General features: G+C 40.0%; 1 protein-coding gene across 6 annotated transcripts in view; it reads right to left on the reverse strand.

Annotated features, from left to right (window-relative positions):
- The window catches only part of lepr (leptin receptor), a 45,131-nt gene that overhangs the window by 10,293 nt on the left and 14,300 nt on the right, over window positions 1–20,538 (reverse strand). For 2 of the 6 annotated variants that reach the window (XM_034147872.1, XM_034147873.1), the window contains exons 1-12: window positions 14,933–15,013; window positions 12,267–12,324; window positions 10,762–10,814; window positions 9,134–9,361; window positions 5,445–5,574; window positions 4,833–5,014; window positions 4,403–4,551; window positions 3,079–3,220; window positions 1,992–2,158; window positions 1,753–1,855; window positions 1,350–1,449; window positions 153–379 (exon numbers count right to left, since the gene is read on the reverse strand). In XM_034147872.1, coding sequence (XP_034003763.1) covers window positions 153–379; window positions 1,350–1,449; window positions 1,753–1,855; window positions 1,992–2,158; window positions 3,079–3,220; window positions 4,403–4,551; window positions 4,833–5,014; window positions 5,445–5,574; window positions 9,134–9,361; window positions 10,762–10,814; window positions 12,267–12,324; window positions 14,933–14,990 — 1,597 coding nt within the window. In that variant the 5' untranslated portion in view covers window positions 14,991–15,013. Of the gene's footprint in view, window positions 1–152; window positions 380–1,349; window positions 1,450–1,752; window positions 1,856–1,991; window positions 2,159–3,078; window positions 3,221–4,402; window positions 4,552–4,832; window positions 5,015–5,444; window positions 5,575–9,133; window positions 9,362–10,761; window positions 10,815–11,508; window positions 11,529–12,266; window positions 12,325–14,932; window positions 15,014–15,260; window positions 15,346–15,377; window positions 15,409–20,538 lie in introns of those variants that run through there. The other 4 variants (XM_034147877.1, XM_034147875.1, XM_034147874.1 and 1 more) reach the window with 4 other exon arrangements.

The following is a 20,538-nucleotide window of genomic DNA, read 5'->3' on the forward strand; positions in this document are numbered from 1 at the left end:
ATGCTTAATGATAGATATACTGTAAAACTGCTAAGATGTTGAGGTGGGAGGAGTGCCACTTTATCTTAAAACACTTTCAAATCCAACTAAATCCCCCTTTTTTCACACTTTTTAATTTTGATATGTTCCTCACACAAATCCATCTTGCTCACCATGATCTGTGGGTGTGAGGTAGATGGGTTTAGATCTGATGGGCCCTAGCAGGGAGGGCACCTCCAGCCATAGCTTGTAGCAGTTCATCCTCAGAGGCTGGAAGGTGCACTTTGTCTTCATGGTTCGAAGAAACGGCAAGCAGGAAGGCCAAGGAGGCCCCGTCTGCCCCACTTCCTCCCCCCCTTGTTCCCTCTTCTCCATCACATCGCACGGCAGGTCAGCCCACCTGAAGAGAGTAACAAAAAGAGGTATAAATTACTTCTAAAATACACTCTGATCATTATAGCTCAAAAGACAATGATACAGTATGTCAGTCTCGGATTAATGGATAATTCAAAGTAATTTCTGTAGCTTTTAACATAATTTTAATTGAATATGATGACATTGTAGTCATCAAAGAAATTGCTATGATCTGGGAGAAGGACATCTTTTGCTGGATTCAAGTCAAATGAGAAGTGATTATATGTTTAGGCAAGAGAAAAGATTAGCCAGATTATCAAAACATGGAGGGAAACTGAAAGTGATCGCACCTCAAATATCTGCATAATGCTTATTTGCATGCAAAACTGGTTCAGGCACAACTAATTTCTTTAACCAAATAATTGTGTGGATTTGTATAAAACGTGTATCATGGTCTGACTGCTCATGTTTCTTGCCCCTTCTTCTTCTTCTTCTTCTTCTTCTCTTACACGCCTTTTCAGCGATATTGCTGCATTCCCAGATCTTAGCAATTAAACTTGCAGTCACAGATAAGATTGGTGACATAACTGTGCAAATTAGAACTACATTGTACACAATTGTACACAACACTTGGAATTATAACTGTTCTCATTTAAAAATAATAATATCCAGATGGAATGAGGTATTTTTTCAGTCTCTATTCAGGAGAATTAGAGGAAACAGAGTGCATAATCATGTTGCACAAGAGAGTTATGAAACACTCAATCCATCATTCTGTCAGTCCTCATTGTGTTTCTGTGTTCAAAGTGTAAAGACCTAGTGTTTCTGTAAGGCCAGAAGCCCTACTGCTGATGACTTATTGTTTACTTAGGAAATAAACTTCCAAATAATTAAATGTCCGGTACACTTTGTCCAGGAAATGTGTGATTCAGCACACGGATGTTTCATTAACAATGCCATAGCTTGCACAAACATCCATGGAGACAGTAACTGTAAAATGTAAATTGCCTGCTTACCTGTATCTGATTGTAGGGTTAGTGTACAGCGTGTTCTTCCAGCTACATTCCATAGCATCGATATCACCACTGGTTTCACAGTTTATTTTGATGTATGCTCCTAGGACACACACAGAGAAATACACACATATAAGACACAATAACAAACTTAACCTGAAGTAGCCTCTGAGTACTGGGGTTATTTTGGTTCACATTGTTGTTCTGTGGCATGTCACTACTCTCTTTCCTGTCTTTGTCCACACAGGGACTTTCAGGAACTTCAAAAGATCAGAGGGGACATTTTGATGTTCGACAATCACAGGAAACGCTCATCAATGTCTTATACTGTAAATATACGATTTCTAAAGATGGAGTCTCTTTTCTGTAATATTTACCTTTGATGTGAACGCGCAAAAAGGCTTACCTTCTACATAGATCCGGCTTTGTGCCTGGGTCCAGTTCTTAGTCTTGCACTGCAGCACTGCATACATCTGAGTCTCTGAAGGACGAAATGTGATTTTGCTCACCTGGTTTGGGAACGAAAAGACAAAAATAATTGTAATTTACATTGACTTCTCTTAAAATACACAGGGAAGTCATTAAACTAGTTAGAAATGTTCCCAGAAACACACAAAACCTGGAAGGAAAATATTTGTTCCTTACCCATTGGTTGAGCGGATGGTACAGACTACGATTAAGCATCTGATTGGGGTTCAAGTTGAGCACCCATGTGGCCGTGCTGGCATTCATGCTGTGGTCGTTGAAGACACAATACATCGTGACATTTTCCCCAGACCGTGCTACAACTGTCTGAGGGATGTAGCTCACCGCTGCACACACACAAAAACATCACAATATTGTTTGTTTGTTCTTTTGACTTTTTGTGATTAACAGGATCTCTCTCATGACATTTCTTATTATTATATAAATGTCATTGAAATCTCAAAGTTGAAAACCCGAAGCCAAATGGATGCCAAACGTAACAAAGAAGAGGAAAAACAAAAACCCTTCAGTGAACAATTGCCTGACTCATTTTCATTTTAAAATGTATGTTTTTCTACAAAAGTAAAAGAACTGGGATTTTGAAAACTTTTTTTGTATGGAACCTGCGTAAAGAGTTGTCCTCTAACCACCTACGCAGATGCAGCCTAAGAAAACATCTTCATTGAGTCAAAAGGAAAACAAAATGAATGACTAATTGCTAACAGTGCTTATTGAAAAACTTTCCAAAACGTTGCTGCTTTTCGATCCCTTTCAGTATTTCATTTGCAGTAAAGTAACATTTCTGAAGCTCGTTTCAGTGAAATTACTCAGAGTTGCAAACTTTAAAACCCGACACACAGACATGTTTTTGCAACAGGGTCAGCTTTCCTCATGTGATACAGAGAGAAGCAACACTCTGTAAACAGTAACGCATACACATGCATATGTACAGTACACATACCCAGATAACCTCTCAGCTCAGTTCAGCTGTTTCAGTTCTGAAACAACACGCAAACTAACAAAGAGCAACCGATGTGATAAGAGTGACACAACGAAGACTATGTTTTTTATGTAAACAGGTATTGTAAATTATGTCAGCTACTTAATATTCATACATGTATTAAGCTGCCTGCAACTTCTCCATAACATCAACAAAACCCATCTAACATCTGTAATAATACAACAACACTTTCAGTTTGAACAAGAGTACAAGATCAAAAATATCACCTTGTATGTCTCTATCTAGCGGTAAGAAAATGGTGCTTACAGTACAGGTAGATGTGGTGAAGTTCACTCCACTCGCTCCACAGTGGAGGCTTGTCCAGGCCAGAGGAGCGGACCTGGATGGTGTAGTTCAGTTCGGGCTTCAGCTCCAGAGACAGCCTGGGCTCTTCTGGCACAGACACCACCTGCACACCGGGTTATTATTGTAAATTAAAACTGAAGCTAAAACTGCTGTAATAGCTCAAAACATTGTTGTCCTTTGAGAAAAACGAAGAGAACATTTCCGTTGATGAAATGTAGCTATTCAGCTCAAGTCTAATGTTTAAGAACTGAGGTTGGGATGAAATCGAAGGAGGCCAGTTTAGTGTGGTAGTGAAAGGTGCTCAAGTTGATTCCCAAATCATAAGATGTAAACATTATGGCCATTCCTACACAGTTCTCCAACCATTATACCTTACTTTAAGAGGTACCTACAGCTTCTTATAGAGGGTTAAGAGAGAACATATTATTTTAATTGTATATTTGAGTCTTAAACAGAAGAACTACAGTCTGACCGCTGGATGAATCATAGAGCCTATGATCCACTGCTGAACACTAAGTACGATGTTTAATGCTGAGCGCGCTCTGTGAGGCTATTAAAACCGACTGGCTGTCGGCACGTCGCACTACATAAACACGATGTCTTGTTAGTAGAAAGGTTCACTGCGTGAAAGCACTACTGTTGCAGTGAAAGGCAATTCAGTATGTGTATGTATGACTCACTCACTCAAGGTTAAAACTAACTTGTGAAAGTTTCTCTTCAACAACCTTACCAATAGACTATGAGTTCTTCAAGATCCACAGTATTTTTATCTTCTCTTTCTGAAGCTTATCTTGCATACTTTGCTAATTCCACCAAATATATTCTGTTTGAAACAAAATGAAAGCATGAAGCTGATCACTGAGGCAGTTTTGTTTTTTGTTCAAAGTTAAATAGTGACATTTTGGTACCACATCCAATCAGACAACCTTAAGAGAAAATTATAATTTGTAACTGGTGGCTGCAGAGGATTTATATATTATGTAAAGCCTATAATAAGAACAATTGTTGGGTTGATAGGTTGTAAAACTGTTTGATCCTTCACTCAAAACCTTAATTAACATTTGTTCATAAATCCAAATGTTCTTACCAATAGCTATAAAGTGATTTGTAAGAACCAAAAATGCAACAAGAAAAAAATTGTTATGAACCCTTTATGAAAGATGCCTTAATATCAAAAGCTACAAATGTTTTTAGATCAAATAACTCTCAGTGGGTGCAGTGGCAGACTCTTGCAAGGTATCACTTATTGGATAGAAGTGCATATTGTATCAAAGCTGAATGTTACCTGCCAGGCCGGGTGAGTGGTGTTAGGAGAGTGCCGGACTTCGTATCTCAGCCGACCGGTATCAGAGTGGGGGGGGTCGTCCCACTGCAGTATCAGTTCTGCCTTAATGGTCTGGATGTGTGACAGGTTGACTGGAGGACTCGGTCTCACTGCAGAAAAATAACAGATTGTCTTACAAACAGAAGGACATCACAGCAGGATCAGTTTACTGCTAATCATAATGTCCTGTAAATCCTATGGATTATTAGAACTGTATATGAAATAGAAGGATTTTCAACATATTGCTCTTAAAATTACAATATCTGAGTTTGCATGTGTTTGGGATTTAAAGATAAGCTCTGCAGCCTTTAAGGTCACTTAACAACCACCACAACAGACTCTTACAACTTCCTACTGATATAAAACAAAGAATGAAGACATTTCCTCTTACCAGGTCGGGAAGGAATTCTGAGAAGAACTGAGGGAGTGATGGCGTCGGTAAGGCTGACAGTTACCACGGTGACAAAGCTTATCGTAGCGTCAAGAACAACCGAGCACATAAATGGAACCTCCACCTTGCAGATCACAGGATCATCATACGGTGTATTCCCATCGTTCACCTCTTTCTTCGACCTGACAAAAGTAAAAATACTGTATCATTTTTTATTAACATTGAAGGCAAGTCTTTGAACCGTTACTGTACATACCTGTGCAATTGTATGTACTAATGAAAATTGTGGGACATGATTGGAAGCTAAAGAACAGTTAATAAATGGACCTAGAGGTGAAATCATTTTTTCAAATGTTGTTTTTTGACGTGTACAAGATGTAAAAGCTGAAAAATGTCTGGCTTGTCAAAAGTTTGTGAGATCAGGGGTGAATTGTCCTCTTTATCCCCGCAACCAAAAAAAGCCTGGAGCCTGTGTTATATCATGCAGTTTCCCCCACTGCTGATCAAAATAAACACTGAGCAGAAGGGAAACAGATTAGACTAACACACACACAAACACACACAACAAAGAAAAGAAACACAGAAAATGAAATGGTGAAGTTTCATACTTACGACACACTCTGTAAGCTAATTGCCTTGACACCAGCAGCCTTTGTGGTTGATGGTGGGCCGTGTGACTGAAGTTCACATATTAGAATTTCCCAGTTTTCATCAATTTTGCACAGAATGTCCAAACAGGTGCCTGACAAGAAATCAGATTTGCATGTTAGGAGCACGTTGAGAGACATCTCGACGTGATTTACACTTGTTGACTGTGACCTTCAAATAAGGGCTTCTGAGAAACAGGCTAGCTTCATATTCTGAGAACAATGAAATATTATAGCTGCAAGCATCCATGCTGAGGTACGGTTTACGTCATTAAAAAAGGACCAGTGCATGGGATTTGGGGGATCTATTGGCAGAATATAAATAAAGTATTCATACACGTTTTTGAGCAGTAGGTTTTGATTAACATTTTTATTATCTGAATGTAGCTTTTGAGCTGACATTTCATAATAAGCACTTAATACAAGGTAGACCTGGGAATTATGGGAATGTCACACGTTTTGCACAACATTAGTATTGTTAAAATTGGTGTTAAGATATTTCAGGCTGGTCCAAAGTAGTGGACTAAAAGAATAGTTTTTTTTAGAGATGAGGTAAACACAGATGTGCTTCAGCATGTCATGGGAAGGGTTGGGAGGGTTACTTTGTAAATGTAATCAGTTACTAATTACTGAATACATGGCTCTGAAAGTAATCCGAATACAGTTACAGTTACGTGTCTTAAAAAAGTAATTTTTATTTTTAGATTACTTTCTTTTTCCATCACAGATGGGTATGTTTTGGTGTACAGGAGACACAAAAAGCAAAAGGAAACTGAACGTGTTTTTACTGTTTTAATGGCTTATCAAGAGCACAACTGAAACATAACATTTGAAACGATGTAACAACATAATACACTTTTTGGGGATGCAGCTTGGGATGTGAGGAGTGAGGGACACGGCTTAGAACGGGCGTGTCGCCTTCTGTCCTGCCAGTGTTGGCAGGACATGAATTAAAATGAAAACAAAAATAAACAAAAATAAAACATTTGATCTCAGGTTTTGGGTGTCAATTTCACTCTACTGCCACAGTGGCGATTTTGCTGTTGTAGCATAGCAGGAGCACCTGCTCAAAGTGTTCATCGGTCATGCGATTGCGTTGGGGAGTGAACAGGTTGCCACCATGGCTGAAGAGACGCTCCACAGCAGCACTTGAGGGCAAAGTGGTGTTGTATTTAATGAAGACCTGCTTAACGGTGGGGAAGTCCTCTAGTGCACCCAACTTCTTGTTTGTGCCCTCCAGATATTTATATTTGTGATATTCTTCCCATGGTCTTGTTTAAATTCGAAGTGGTGTCGATATTGCCACGATTTAAACGCAGACTTTTGTTCCTCCATGTTTCGTTGTTATCGTTTCACTGAGCGGACCCGCACATTTCTTTCAAACGCTCCCTTTTTTGGTCCATCTGCGGCGGTAATAGGTTTTGTGCGCTGTGATGATTCGGCTGTACCTTTAGTAATGAATATTACATGTTGTGAGGAAATCTTTCAACCAATAATTCCAATAAGTAATCCAAAATGTATTCACTTCAGGTTTACGAAAGTAACTGTAATCAGATTGCTCGTTTTTCAAATGTAACGCGAGCTGAATACAGTTACTTGATTTTTGTATTCTGATTACGTAACGCCGTTACATGTATTCCGTTACAACCCAACCCTGGTCATGGGCGTGTTTTCAGTAGCATTAAAGAGTAAAGTTTCCATCAGCATCTAACCGGACCCAAGGGACATTAACAGATCCGCTTGCACACTGTTGCAAAGTCCTGCAGCGGAAAAGCTATTTAGCACACTAACTGACATTAGTAGCGCAGTTTACAACATGTTCAGCAAGCTTAAGCTCAGGAAAGGATGTGTATTCATGTTTGTAGGTTGAATAAGGACAAAACGTAACCAGGAATGCTTATACAAAACTTTGTGTTCTATAAAATAAATTGTTATATAAAAAAGCTCTTTTGTTCAATCTCAGCCTTCTCACGTTATTAACCCACACCTATCTTAAAGACAATTTGGTACTTAAACCAACAGAATGATAAATAAAATGAATATGACTAACCAAAGAATATGAATGAGCAAAACGCTCTGGGACCTTTGGGAGCTGTATCATACCTGACTGTCAAAAAGGCCTCATAAAGCAGAAAGGAGGCGCAACGTAGTACGTCTACAACTTCTCAGTTTGATCATCATTGCTTGGGGATGAATCTTGAAGGTCTCAGCTAATCACCATTGATTCAAATGTCCCCCTGCACCACACAGATCGATGAAAACAAACAAATCCTCCACACCTCCCTCTTGTCTCAATATAATCTCATCTCCATCTTCACGCTGATAATATCAAGAGAGCATTTTATAATTATGACTCACTTGGAAAGGCCCCCCATTTGCTCTTTAAACTTAAAGACCTGCGTACTTTCTCCTTCTGCCAGAGAACACAGTGATGCTGAACGATTCCCCAGAAGAATATGAAATATATGAAACAGATGGTTTAATTCTGTGCTGATCAGAGGAAAGCCAGACTATTTTGTGTATTAACAGCACAAGAGTCACATGGTCAGTCGAGAGGAGGGGGGGGGGGCAAGCTTAAAGTGTAATGAACCTGTCAGGCTGATCTTTGGAGGCACATCTATCGGTGACAAGTGATGACACTGCAAGAAGAATGGTGAATCGTGAGGCTCTTTCACCCACCCTGCTGTTTGTTCTGATGAGTCACATTACACAACCACCCTGTTGCTACTTGGAAGGAAAAGTGTGTTACCCGTTTGCTTTTAAACAGACAGGGCTCAATGTTCTCCTATACTTATTTTCTGATGTCAAGCATGAAACTGTGTGCTAACAATATGGGGACCCACTCATCAAAATACGGATGTGTAACATCTCTGAAGTTTCAAAGGATATCTCTAAATTGTATAAAAACAGCTTTAGTTTCAGTGTATAAAGCTAGCGCGGTATCATTATAGTTTATATAAGACGTCTCCGCACATCATGATTTACATCCAATTCAGACTTGACGTGCCAATGCAGTGATTCCTAAGCAGTAGAAATGTGCTTTCTATTTTATTATCTGCATTTGGGACCAAGTCTATATTATACCTAAGGAGCCCCTAAAAACCTGTCACTGAATTTGTCATGTGGCAAGTTAAAAATGCTCCCAACAAAAGATTAAGCATATCTGAATGTATAGGAGAATCGTTCTGAGTCTCTGTCGGTCTCATTAATCTGTTACCTTGATGCATAAAAAAAGGCTAGTTTAATAATGTCTCTGTTAATTGTCTTTCTGAAGACATGTAACACCGACGCAGTGTACAAAGCCCTGGATTAAAACGAAGGAAGGGACCTAAAGGTGCCACACTGCATGTCAGTTGATATAATGCAAAACAGTCAGTACAGCTTGTTAAACAAAACCAGACTCACTGAAAAAAATAATTAGATTATCCTTAGTTTGGATTGGAAGCCATTGAGAATCCTGACTGGCAGAGTTTGATATTCATTTGTTCATATTTGATTTCAATATAATTATGAAAATACAGATATTGAGTGAGATACATTACTTCCTGTGCACTAACTCTTTCAACCGGGTCTTGTCAACCAGGATGAAAGCAACTCGCATACGTTTTAGCTTTTTTAAGAAACATATTGGATACCAGTATTGAATGAACTCACCTCCAGAGGGATCAGGAGGGTGTGATCTGGTTGTGGAGCTCCTGAAGCTGCAGAGGGGATGGTGCGGGGGGTTTGAATCAGAGTGGTTTGTCTCCGGTGTGTGTGTGCTGTCTCCCTCCGCAGTGAGGTGGGCTGAGGGTGAGTCACAGCACAGCTCATCATGCCAGGGGAGCTCCATGGCACCTGACTGCAGAGAGGCCCCCTCCTCGAGCCCCGAACTCAGGGCCCCTGCTCACAGAGAGGAAGGGACATTAAGAGGGAAGTATATTATATTACGTTTGGAGGGAGAAAAATTAGAGTATTTTATATATCTTGTCTTATTGTTATCTTAACAAAATAAAATATTTCTCCCATTTAAAACAACCCAATGCTGTATTTTATTTACGTTTCGCAGCATAAGAGTTTTTTTCCAAGTTTGATAATGATATAAAAAAACATAAATTTAATGCATTTATTATAAATAAAAAAAGTGACATAACGCACCTGATAAAAAAAAGATACAATAGAAAATAGAATTGTTTTCCTGTTTCTGATCAAATCTATGTTAACAAATGCCTTGCATGTAAAACGTTATTTTCTTTTGCCAAAACAATCCTGAAATTGTTACACAAGTCCCCTGAACAAGGTTTTATCATTAGTCAAAGATAACTCATCTACTCTACATTCATTTATGAACAACTCGTCAATGAGTAAAAGATTGCCAGATTGGGTGGACAAAGAATGGGATGTTAGAGGAATAAGGCCATCTCAAGACATTTACATTGTTTTCTGTTCCCGAAAAGTCAAACAATATATGGCTTCTTTCTTTGAAATCCTGCATCTCATTTTGTTTTGAGGCAACAGTTGTGTTTTAGAAAAGAAGAAAAAGAATCCTGAGAAAAGACCTTGTTAGTCTCCAACTGGGTGATATTGATTTAGCTCAGGTGCAACTCCTTACGTAGGTTTGACAACTGGAGGGAAAACATTAATTTACTGTCAAAGAAGAGTACAGTGCTTTCATTTGGACAGCTATGCCCACATGGGCTCCACACGGGAAATCTGTCCACCATAACACCATCAATCTCAAGTGTTAACACTGGTATGAGGCTGCTGCTGTGTTCTGTGGAGATGTTATAATCTTACACATCGTGACCAGTGCTACCTAAATAGAATCGGTTTTGCGCTAAAATTAAGCATACGATACAACCAAAATAAAAATAAGCAATAGGGATTAAGGTGTTCCTCTTCTCTAACTAAGAAGGCCAATCTTCTCATACACATTAATAACATCCAGAATTACATTCATAATGTCAGAATCTCTTTGCCAGGACGAAAGCCTCACAAAATCAATAGGACAAATTAAACTTGTCAAACTTAGTAAGTTGCTAACAAATGCACTAATTTCAAATGAATCTATAGCATCCCTTGGACAAACCTCAGGGTATTTCTATGAACAATATAATACTTTACACAGTAAGATCCCTCCAATTTGTATTTCTGAGCTGAACCTCTATGGGGTGAGTTTGTATGCTTACACCAAACCTGAAAAGGATATATATAAATATTGTTCTATAAAAAAGGCTATAACCAGGTGGAAGAATGCATTCAAGCTGAGCTATCACAAGTGTTGTGATGGAGGTGAAACTCACCATTGGATACCAAGAAGATATGCATCAGGACCGTCACTGTCGTACACCAAACCCTGTAGAGAAACAAAGAGGGTGAGTGATGGAGGGATGGGCCGACAGAGGGAAAACGCTTGATATCGCAGTCGTACAAAGAGAAAAAACAAAAAACAATGTAGATGATGAGAGAGCAACGAGATACAGATGATAACAACATTGAGTGAATCACGTATCAAGGGAAGGAACAGTTCATTTTGGATTGCTCCATGAACATAACACAAGTTTTAATGAGCGTTTTATGATTTTGGACATCTTTATTGTTCTACAAATTCTATCTGGTGCGATTACATATCTAAAGTGTTCTATTCAATGCTCTCTGTGACGCATTTGCTGGAAATGGGAGGAACTGCTGCAGGATATCCATGTCATGAATTATTAACAATCCATGCTTAATGAAGGAAAGAATAAATGACCATCACCAGATCTCATGATATTCAAAACAAAACCTACATCATAGGAGAGCAGTGGGAGTTGTAGCCATACTGTAGATGCCACTGAACAGCCCAGTGCCAGGAAACATGAGTAGCACAGTACCGTGGAGGAACTAGTGTACCAACTTTTGTACAGACGTTACGCCAGACCTAAAGTGGCTGCCAGGAGTGTTGCGACACAAGACCCTGGTCAGTATTAACAACGTTTCAGTTCCACACCCCCTCCCAGGAGAGTGTAGCTTAAGGCCCTGACACACCAAGCAGTCACCAGAGAACTCACCGACGCCGACTGTTGCGTCGCCGTGTTCTCCTGCGTCTTGGCCATGTGTCGCACTGGAACACACCGCAAAGACTTCAGCCGAGCACGTACGAACTGTGCATGCGTGAGTGGCAATAACTCTCCTTACCAGCAGGCGGCGGTAGTGTGTATTCGTCATTCAAAAGAGGCAACAACCGGAAGACAGAGAAGAAGAACAGACTGCGTGATCTAAACAAACAACAAATAGCGTGTGCGTTCCATTCTCACTCTCGTCCATCGAAAACATGTTTCGTGCGGTACTGGAGCTATCAGCCATTGGAGTGTTGCTTGTGGAAGACATTCTCAACCAACCGTTTCTCTTCTCATGCACTGATTCGCTAGCTGAACAGCCAATCAGAGTGATTTCTTTGTCCGACTGCCTGTGGCCGACGCACGGCCGATTCAACATGTTGAATCGGCCGTGCGTCGGCCATGAACATTGTTGGCACATTCCTGCACGCCCTTCATTTTTAAAACAGGTAGTTAATACATATTTTTTCATTCAAAAACCAAAACTGTCCATATTTTTATTTTCATCTTTTTTAACTTGTGTTGACTGTTGTAGTTTTTGCTTTTATCTTTTAGTTTATCCTACTATAATTATTGTTCTGCACCAAACACCTAGGCTCATTCATTGTAAGTGTAAACCTACTTTAAAACCCGTTGGTGTATGTTTTCAGAACTGTATAACACCCACGTCCACATAGACCATCTTCATCCATATATTGCAATATACTTACATTGTAGTGGTCACAGCAGGAGCATTTCCTAGCTGAGCTTTGGCTGGTGTCAATCCCACTGCAAAAGAGAAAGAGATAGAGAAGGTTTCAATGATTTAAGTGCTGCAAGTCAATTTAAATCTGGCAAGACTGAAGAATCTGTGGAATAGAATAAAATAAGGGTATTAGCAAAAAGGTACATTTGAAAGTAAAGATTGCTTGGTGGTGTTATTCAAGGTTTTTCTTAAGACAAATCCTTATTCAGAGTCAGATTTCTCACTGACAGGAGTACCTACCACTCTCTCAAATATCTTTATGTAAAGGTTCAGCACACAGATACGTGGACTAAATAGAAATCCAACGCATAGTGGCTGAAACAGGTTAACTTGGTAAGATGTTAAGGAAGCGTTTGGCAACACGTCGTCCTTAAAGTGGACCTATTATGCTATATTTGAATAATATATTGTAGGGCCATACCTATATAAAACATGTCTGTGAAGTTTTTTTTTCAAAATACCAAACACATCATGCATTTTAGCCATGCCTCATTTCGCTCTATTTGCTCTTTTCCAGCCCTGTTTTTGCAAGGGCTGATTCTGTGAGAAGTCTTCTTCGCTGCTTTTGTGGCAGACTACAGCGCCACTTACAGGCCTGGCATATGTACTACAGCGTCTCCAGCGCTTTCGAGCGGCAATGGTCGTGGCCGTGGCCCAACCCCCCATTCCCGATAGGTGGAGAGTTGCCCATATAGGCGGAGCTCCCTGTTTCTGACGTCAGAACAATTTCAAATCTGTATCAGCTCCGATGCAGCCCCGTTTTTAGAGATTTGGGTATGGAGGAAAAGAGAGAGGGTTGTGTTTTCTGACACTTGGTGAGTTCCCTGACACACCGGGGACACATATTCATGTATAAAAGACGTACAAAAGTGCATTTTGCATGATAGGTCCCCTTTAAGTGAAAGCAAACCAAGCAGGCAAGCAGAACATGGAACAGTGGTCAGAACGAGGCAGGTACGACAAGGTAGTGCATAAATGCATGAGGGGAAAAGGGCTGATGTTTATGCAGGGGAGCCAATGAGAAACCGTGATCAGGTGACTGGTGATGTGGGAACATGCAGTGCAGAGCAGGTGATGAATCACAGGAGAGGTTAGTCACTGGAAAAACAATGCATGCAAAAAGTACATGCAAAAAGTCAACAGGCTTTCATTCAAACAGTGTAACTGATACTCCAGATCATGCGGAAAGCAACATTCTGGCAAGTCATCGATATACAGAAACTCTCCTAAAATAACAATATGCTGCTGTATTTTAATTTTTCCAAAATACAATTCTCAATGTTTTTGCCTATAAAAGTGATAATATATATAATTATCATTTTGACTGACACCGCTCTCCACAGCTCTTTGGGGTGCCTTGCGAGAGCAGAAGGGCAATACATTAATAGAGTGTAACTTCACACAGCTAGTGAGCACATCTATTTATTCACAGCGTGCAGGGGATTCAAAGCAGGAGGAGGGACGGCAGGAAAAATGTTCCAACATGGAGCACACACCTGTCATTACCCTCAGGTGTCAAAACAAACCTTAGGCCATTTCAAAGAACAACAAACAAAATAAAGTCTCAGGCTGTAGTAAAACGTTGGAGACCATATCATTGCACAAAAAATGCTCAGCCTCTTCAATACAAACCCATGTTTTAGTGAGATAAGTAAAAAAACGTTTGATTCACAAAGGAACGTTTTGAACGCAAGCTATATGGATCAAATCCCCTATCTTGGTATATGTGTTTTTTTATCTGATATTAGCATAACTGTATTATGGTCTATTTAAAACAAACACAATATAGAATGTCTATTTTCTATAAATGCACTGGCTGACAAATCAAGGTACATTTTCACATTGATGCCACAAGAATTATAAACAAATCTAACATTTCCAGAAAATCAATCCGGCTCATAGATTTGTAAAGCCACCCATGAAGGTGTAATCTAATCAGCAATATTAACATGATAGATGTCACCGTATAAACAGAATCTGATTCATATCTTGCCATAAGAAAACAAATGTCAACTGAAATAAAAGAGAAGTTTCACAAATAATTTAACAAGCACTGTCTCATCATATCAATGGGGTTTAAGGCTTTGCAGAATCACATTTTGGATTACCAGATTATGTGTTGCTGGTGCACATCCACCAAGTTTATTATATCATTTCATACTAACACTGACTGAACTAGCTCTAGTGTTACTGTAATTAACAAACTAAACTAAACTGACCAATGGAAGCTACAACGATTATTTAGGATATGAGACCACAATCAACAACCACCAGTGTTTACCAATAAATCCATAACGATGTTGTAGATATTTGTTTATAGTTTTCACAATATTACAGCCTTTATTGTGCTATAAAAATCCACTGCAGTTGATGTACTCAGTACCTTACAAGTAATGCAACACTTCAATAAATATCCATCATCCTTTAAAGATAAGCATTATCTACTTAATAATAAAAAGGGTTGTCAGCATCTCTCTTCTCCTGTTTCCCTATTTAGGAAAACATTCGGCAAGGATCAAGACAACAATGTGAAACTATTTTTCAAATGCATAAAAGGAAGCTCTGCTCTGTTGCTCCATGTCCCCAGGGTCTTCCCCCCCCCCCTCTCAATGTTCTCCAGGTCTGACTCACTCTCTGTCAGGCTTTGCAGTGGAGGCGCGTCAGGGCTTGTTCCCCCCATCACATGCATATCTTTCTGACAAGTTCTTCTCCTTTTTTCTGAAACAACCAACAAACATGTCAAGCGTGTCGCTAAATGTCCATTTAAAGAGGTTCTCCTAACAAGTTGTTGAAAAGATGCATCGTGAGCAACAGCACATTTCACCAAGTCCTATTTCTCAATGGAAATATAATCAAAAGTTGAATAAAAAAATACGCAGAAAAGACAGGATAGAACACAAAATACGTAAAAAGTTAAAGAACGTGTCAGTTTGACAGAAGTGGGCGCGTAATTCCTCACCTGTGTGAGAGACAGCCCGTCTGAAAGGTAACAAAAACGGTCGGCAGCCCGACCACAAACACAGCAATGTGAATAAAAGCGTTAAACTGAGCATGAATAAGGAGAGAGTGTCCTTACATCTCTCCTGGAAGTTTCTTATGCTTTGGTGCTCGAGTTTTCTTTCGTCCCGGTCCCTGAGTTTATCCAGGGGAGTTTAAATCCTGAGTGAAGAAGACACATGTGCTTCTGTCAGAGTCCGCTGTCCATGTTTGAGTCTGTGTCTAACAACAACAGCGAGCAGGATATCCCCCTCACTCGTTTTATCTTCACTCGCGCCGCTGCACTTGCTTTGACGTAAAGAAAGAGAATGTGAATGAAGCCTGGAGGGGAAGACTCCATGGATGTATAATAAGGGGAAGGCTCCCTCACAACAGCGCCCTGCCCACCGTGATGCGTTCAAGAACACCTACGGAGATCTCATGACTTAAGATGCTGACCTTTTGGAACAATCACTTGTTTGTAGAGATGGCAAATCCGGATCATTTTACGGACTCAGGGTCTTCTGAGTCAGTCATTGAAGAGATCCGGATCATACGAGTCATTTGAGTCATGAGTCAGCATGACCAAGACCGTAGAAATCCTATTGGTGAAACCGAAAAGTTGTTGCATTTCACGAGCATATTATTATTCCATATATTTTGAATATATATATTTGTATATATATATATATAATATCTGCATGTATATTTTCTATTTCGACATGTATATTTTATTTTTTATTTCTATTCTTGTATATTTTGTAGTTTTGTTTTATTGTAAAATGCCTTTTATGCTGCTGTAACAACAATTTTCCAATTTGGGATCAATAAAGTACTATCTATCTATCTATCTATCTATCTATCTATTAAACTGACGTTATAATTAACCTCCGCTACACAGTGTATTTTGCTTTAATAAAAAATGTTGATCACAAAAAAAAGGGTTATTTTGCGATTTGGCATATCTGAGTCTGCTGTTGACTCGTGCATGAGGACGAGTCTGCTGGATCTCTGGATCTGCTGCTATATACGGCTCCGAGTCCGCACGAGTCTGCTCTGCTGTGTGTTGCAGCGAGTCAGGATTTGCGAATCTGCGAATCTGCGAATCCGAGTCTGCTGTGTGGACTCGTGCATGACGACGAGTCTGCTGGATCTCTGGATCTGCTGCTATACGGTTACGGCTCCGAGTCCGCACGAGTCTGATCCGCTGTGTGTTGCAGCGAGTCAGGATTTGCGAATCTGCGAATCTGCGAGTCTGCTGTTGGAGCCGTCGGCTCCTCTGAGTCCCCACGAGTCTGCAGGAAGTTTCACTGATCCGCGTCCCCTCCCCTGAGCCAAACGATCACTTCTGGCAGCTATCCTGTATACTTGCTAAAGGGTAGGTAGATGGACTGGGGTACGTTGTAATGTGATTTTACATGTTATAAAGAGAGTAGCGAGTGACGCAATTTATAGTTTTAATTTGTACGTCACACCAAGTGTGGGACTCAAGGACTCGGGTTAATGGAGAGGGGAGACTCGTCATGACCAGCTCATTTCTAGGATCCGGGTTAATGATCCGGATGAATCAGGACTCGCCCATCTCTACTTGTTTGGTATAAAGAACAGCAACACTTAAGCCCCGGCCACACGAGGACGATAACGGTCGTATCTGCTACAGTTCACTATCAGATAGACGGTTCGGCCACACGAGGCCGATATGGAAACGCAGAAAACGATAACGATAACGATAACGATAACGGGTCCCAAGGTGGGTAGATCTGCAAACGAAACGCTCTGGGGGGGCAAACGGCTCTGTGTTTAGCCTATGCGATAATTTCCTGATAAAGTTGAAGCAATAGCCCCGCCTCTCCTGCTCAGAGATCAGCTGCTGAGGAAAAGAGAGGCTCCGTTTTTTATTATTATATTATTATATAGAGTCGTTATTCATTTGTTTTAAAGCTCAATAAATAACAAAGAAGACCTTTGACCGGCACTTTTCTAATTTTGGCCGGAAGATTTAAACTTTAACGGACATGTTGACCGGCGAAGAAAAATCTAACTGAAACTCTGCCGCACGGTCCCCTCGTCCCTTGGGAGAGGCGGAGAGGTGGGTGTTTTTCATCTGCTGGTGGCAAACCGGAGAGATTTACAGCAGGAGCAAACGCTTGCCTCGTGGAGGGAGAAAAAGAACCAGAGCCTCCACAGCGGAGAATAAACAGAAGGGCAACCATGAGCGGAAGTCTTCTTCGCTGCTTTTGTGGCAGGACTACAGCGCCACTTACAGGCCTGGCATATGTACTACAGCGTCTCTAGCGCTTTTGAGCGGTCTCGTGTGAACGGACACGTTTCTGGTGCCTGTTGCGTATGAACGTAAGACTTTTTTGATAACGATTGCGGTCCGTTTGCGTTATCGTCCTCGTGTGGCTGGGGCCTTAAAGGTTGCATTTATAAATTCTACCAAAATCACTTCATGCATTAAAGTCCCCTGTTGGCTAAATTACATCAATAGGTTTGGGAAAGAATGCCAAGTTGCTAAATATTTTGAATGGAAAATATTCAAAAGCGTTCCCTGAAATACAGTAAAATGATCATCAGTAAAAATCACTTAACACATGTATGGTCCTCCATCAGAGGACGTGAAAGACAATATTATAGCAACACAAGGATATTGCTGAGGACACTAGTAGCCTGCATTTGTTGGTATTCAAATCCCCTGAAATGTTCCTGACTTGTTCTTGTTGTATAAGTCAGTTCAAAAGCAATCTGAAATATGTGGGTTACTCTGTATTTCATTTCATTTCAAACCTTTATTTAACCAGATTGGTCCCATTGAGATCATAGATCTCTTTTTCAAGGGAGACCTGCAATATATATATGTATACATTTGGAAAGGTCACCACATTTCAGGCTTTCTATTTTAACACAAGAACACCAGTTTCCCTTCTTAAAATGTGGTGTTTTTCATTCCCATTGCATAAGACAAAGCAAAAATAAAATGCTATCTTACACACATGTTCGCTTACAGGATTCCTAATGATATGTTGACATTGTTTCTCTAAACAGCCACCACTTGTTGTCAGCTATATTTAATGATAAGTATACTGCTGGCAGCAAAACGAGCAAGCTGATACAAAACTATTTGAGCTGATAATCACTCCCTCTGATTTATCTTGCTTATAACAGAAACAGACTTCTGGGAATGCTTCTGTCAGTTAGACCCAACTACAGCCCCACAAATGTTCCTCATGTCAGTAAACAACACATTTATTTTTATTTTTATTGGGGTAACTGCAGTGAAACAGGGACAAACACAGGTGTAAACAGTCTATGTCTCACAGTGTTATGCAGGCTTTGGCTGACAGTTTACCTCTTTAAACCCCCACTATTTTATATCTGGGAAATAAATTCTCCATCCAGATGTGGATCCTTAGCCACACCACAAAGTAAACATTTTACAAATGCCAACAATCAGTCCAGTTAATAATGTGTTATTCAAACGGAAAGTATGTCTGTGTCAGCATTACAATGATCTTAACATAGAAGAGTGAATGATAAATTATTTAGTTGTACGAGCGCTGTGGCCTGAATTGTGTGTTTCCTTTTTATATTCTTCCAAAATGTTTAACTTACAAAGCACACCAGTTGAAAACACAGAACTTTTATGCTGCCTGGTATTTCCCATATATGTTTACAATTTATTTTATTTATTTATTTATTTGACAGGGACAGTGCACATTGATTGACATTTCTGTAAATGCGCCAGAGTTAGCCAACAGGCTATTTTTCATCTGCAGTCCCTGGACAGATGTTGAAAGTCAATTACAACTTATTGCTTTCATTTGCAGATGTTGAGTATAGAACTGAACAAACACTTAAGTTCACTTCAATGTAAAACACAGGTTTTGTTTGCGTGAAGAGAATAATGGTGGACATTCAGAAATAAGGATGACTAAATCAACACTTATTTGTGCTTAGTTCAACAACCCAATCTTTAATAGATTTGCAGTTTCATAGGAAAATATACCGATTTTGTTAAGGGTAAAATATAACAAAAACGTAAAAAACAACTGAGTTCTATCTATTCACACTTGTAGCTTGGGGAGTGCGGTGCTAAACATTGACCGAAGCACATCTATTTTACTAGGATAATTACCTTTACAATTGGTTGTTTACTACGGTTTGTATTCAAGTATGGTCCACCAGCTCTCTGTTCTTTCACAATCAATACAAGAAGGTTAAATGCAATGTTCCCAACACACCTGGCTGCTGGATTTATCAATAGCTGTCTGCATGTGTGTACCAAGGCCTGGGAGCTGCACCAATTATCACTATGCGACAACATATGGAATAAATAATTAATTCAAATGTGATATAACTACAATAGTAAATCCCTGGTTGTCAGACAGATAGCATTTTTGTCATTGTTGTACATTTCATAAACTGACGTTAGCAACAGTAATTGTCAGGCAAAGTTAATATAATGAATACAAGCTAGCAGCTGTTCTGTCTGAAGGTGTATTCTAATAAAGTTGAGGTGTTAATATACACTCCAATACCTTTGATAATGCATTATACTTTATTGGTATGCTGTGGTTAGACAGTCAATACGGTTGGAGTGGGTGTTACAAATGGAAATGAAAGGTCCCATGTCATGCTTTTCTGGTTATTACCCGTCCCTTGTGTGTTATGTAGCTTTTTATGCATGTAAATGGTCTGCAAAGTCACAAACCCTCAAAGTACACCCTGTAGCGATTACAACTCTAACACAGAAAAGCCGTGTCTATGCTGCCCCAGAACGCCTCGTTGGAGATTTTATTTTTCCATTTTTACTTCCGGGGCCTATTGACGTCACTAATGCCGCAGTTCCACTACAGCGCGGAGCTCGCTTTAAGCGTGCCGTGTCGTGCCGTACCCGTTTTTGGTTGCGCTTCCACTAGGCCTAGTTACGGCCCGGCCCGGCCCGGGGCCACTTTTTCACCTCTTTTCTGGCCCGACAAAATTGTGGTTCTATCGGGGCCAACAAACAGGGCTGAGTCGGGCTGAGTATGCTAAACTAGAGAGAGGAGCGCTGGCAAGAGGGCTATAACTACAACAAGATGGACATATTTGACCGTGATTTAATTGTAATACACGTTTAAAAATGATGCCGAAGTAACAACATACTGATACCGGTTAGTAAAAACCATGAATTAATGCTTTGTCAAGTCTGCAGGCAGACGGCAGGCGAAAAACCTTTTAAAATGCGTGTTTTTCTAGATGGAGATTGGCTAAGCTAACGC

The sequence above is a fragment of the Trematomus bernacchii genome, unplaced genomic scaffold (assembly GCF_902827165.1).
Source record: "Trematomus bernacchii unplaced genomic scaffold, fTreBer1.1, whole genome shotgun sequence".
Taxonomy (NCBI): domain Eukaryota; kingdom Metazoa; phylum Chordata; class Actinopteri; order Perciformes; family Nototheniidae; genus Trematomus; species Trematomus bernacchii.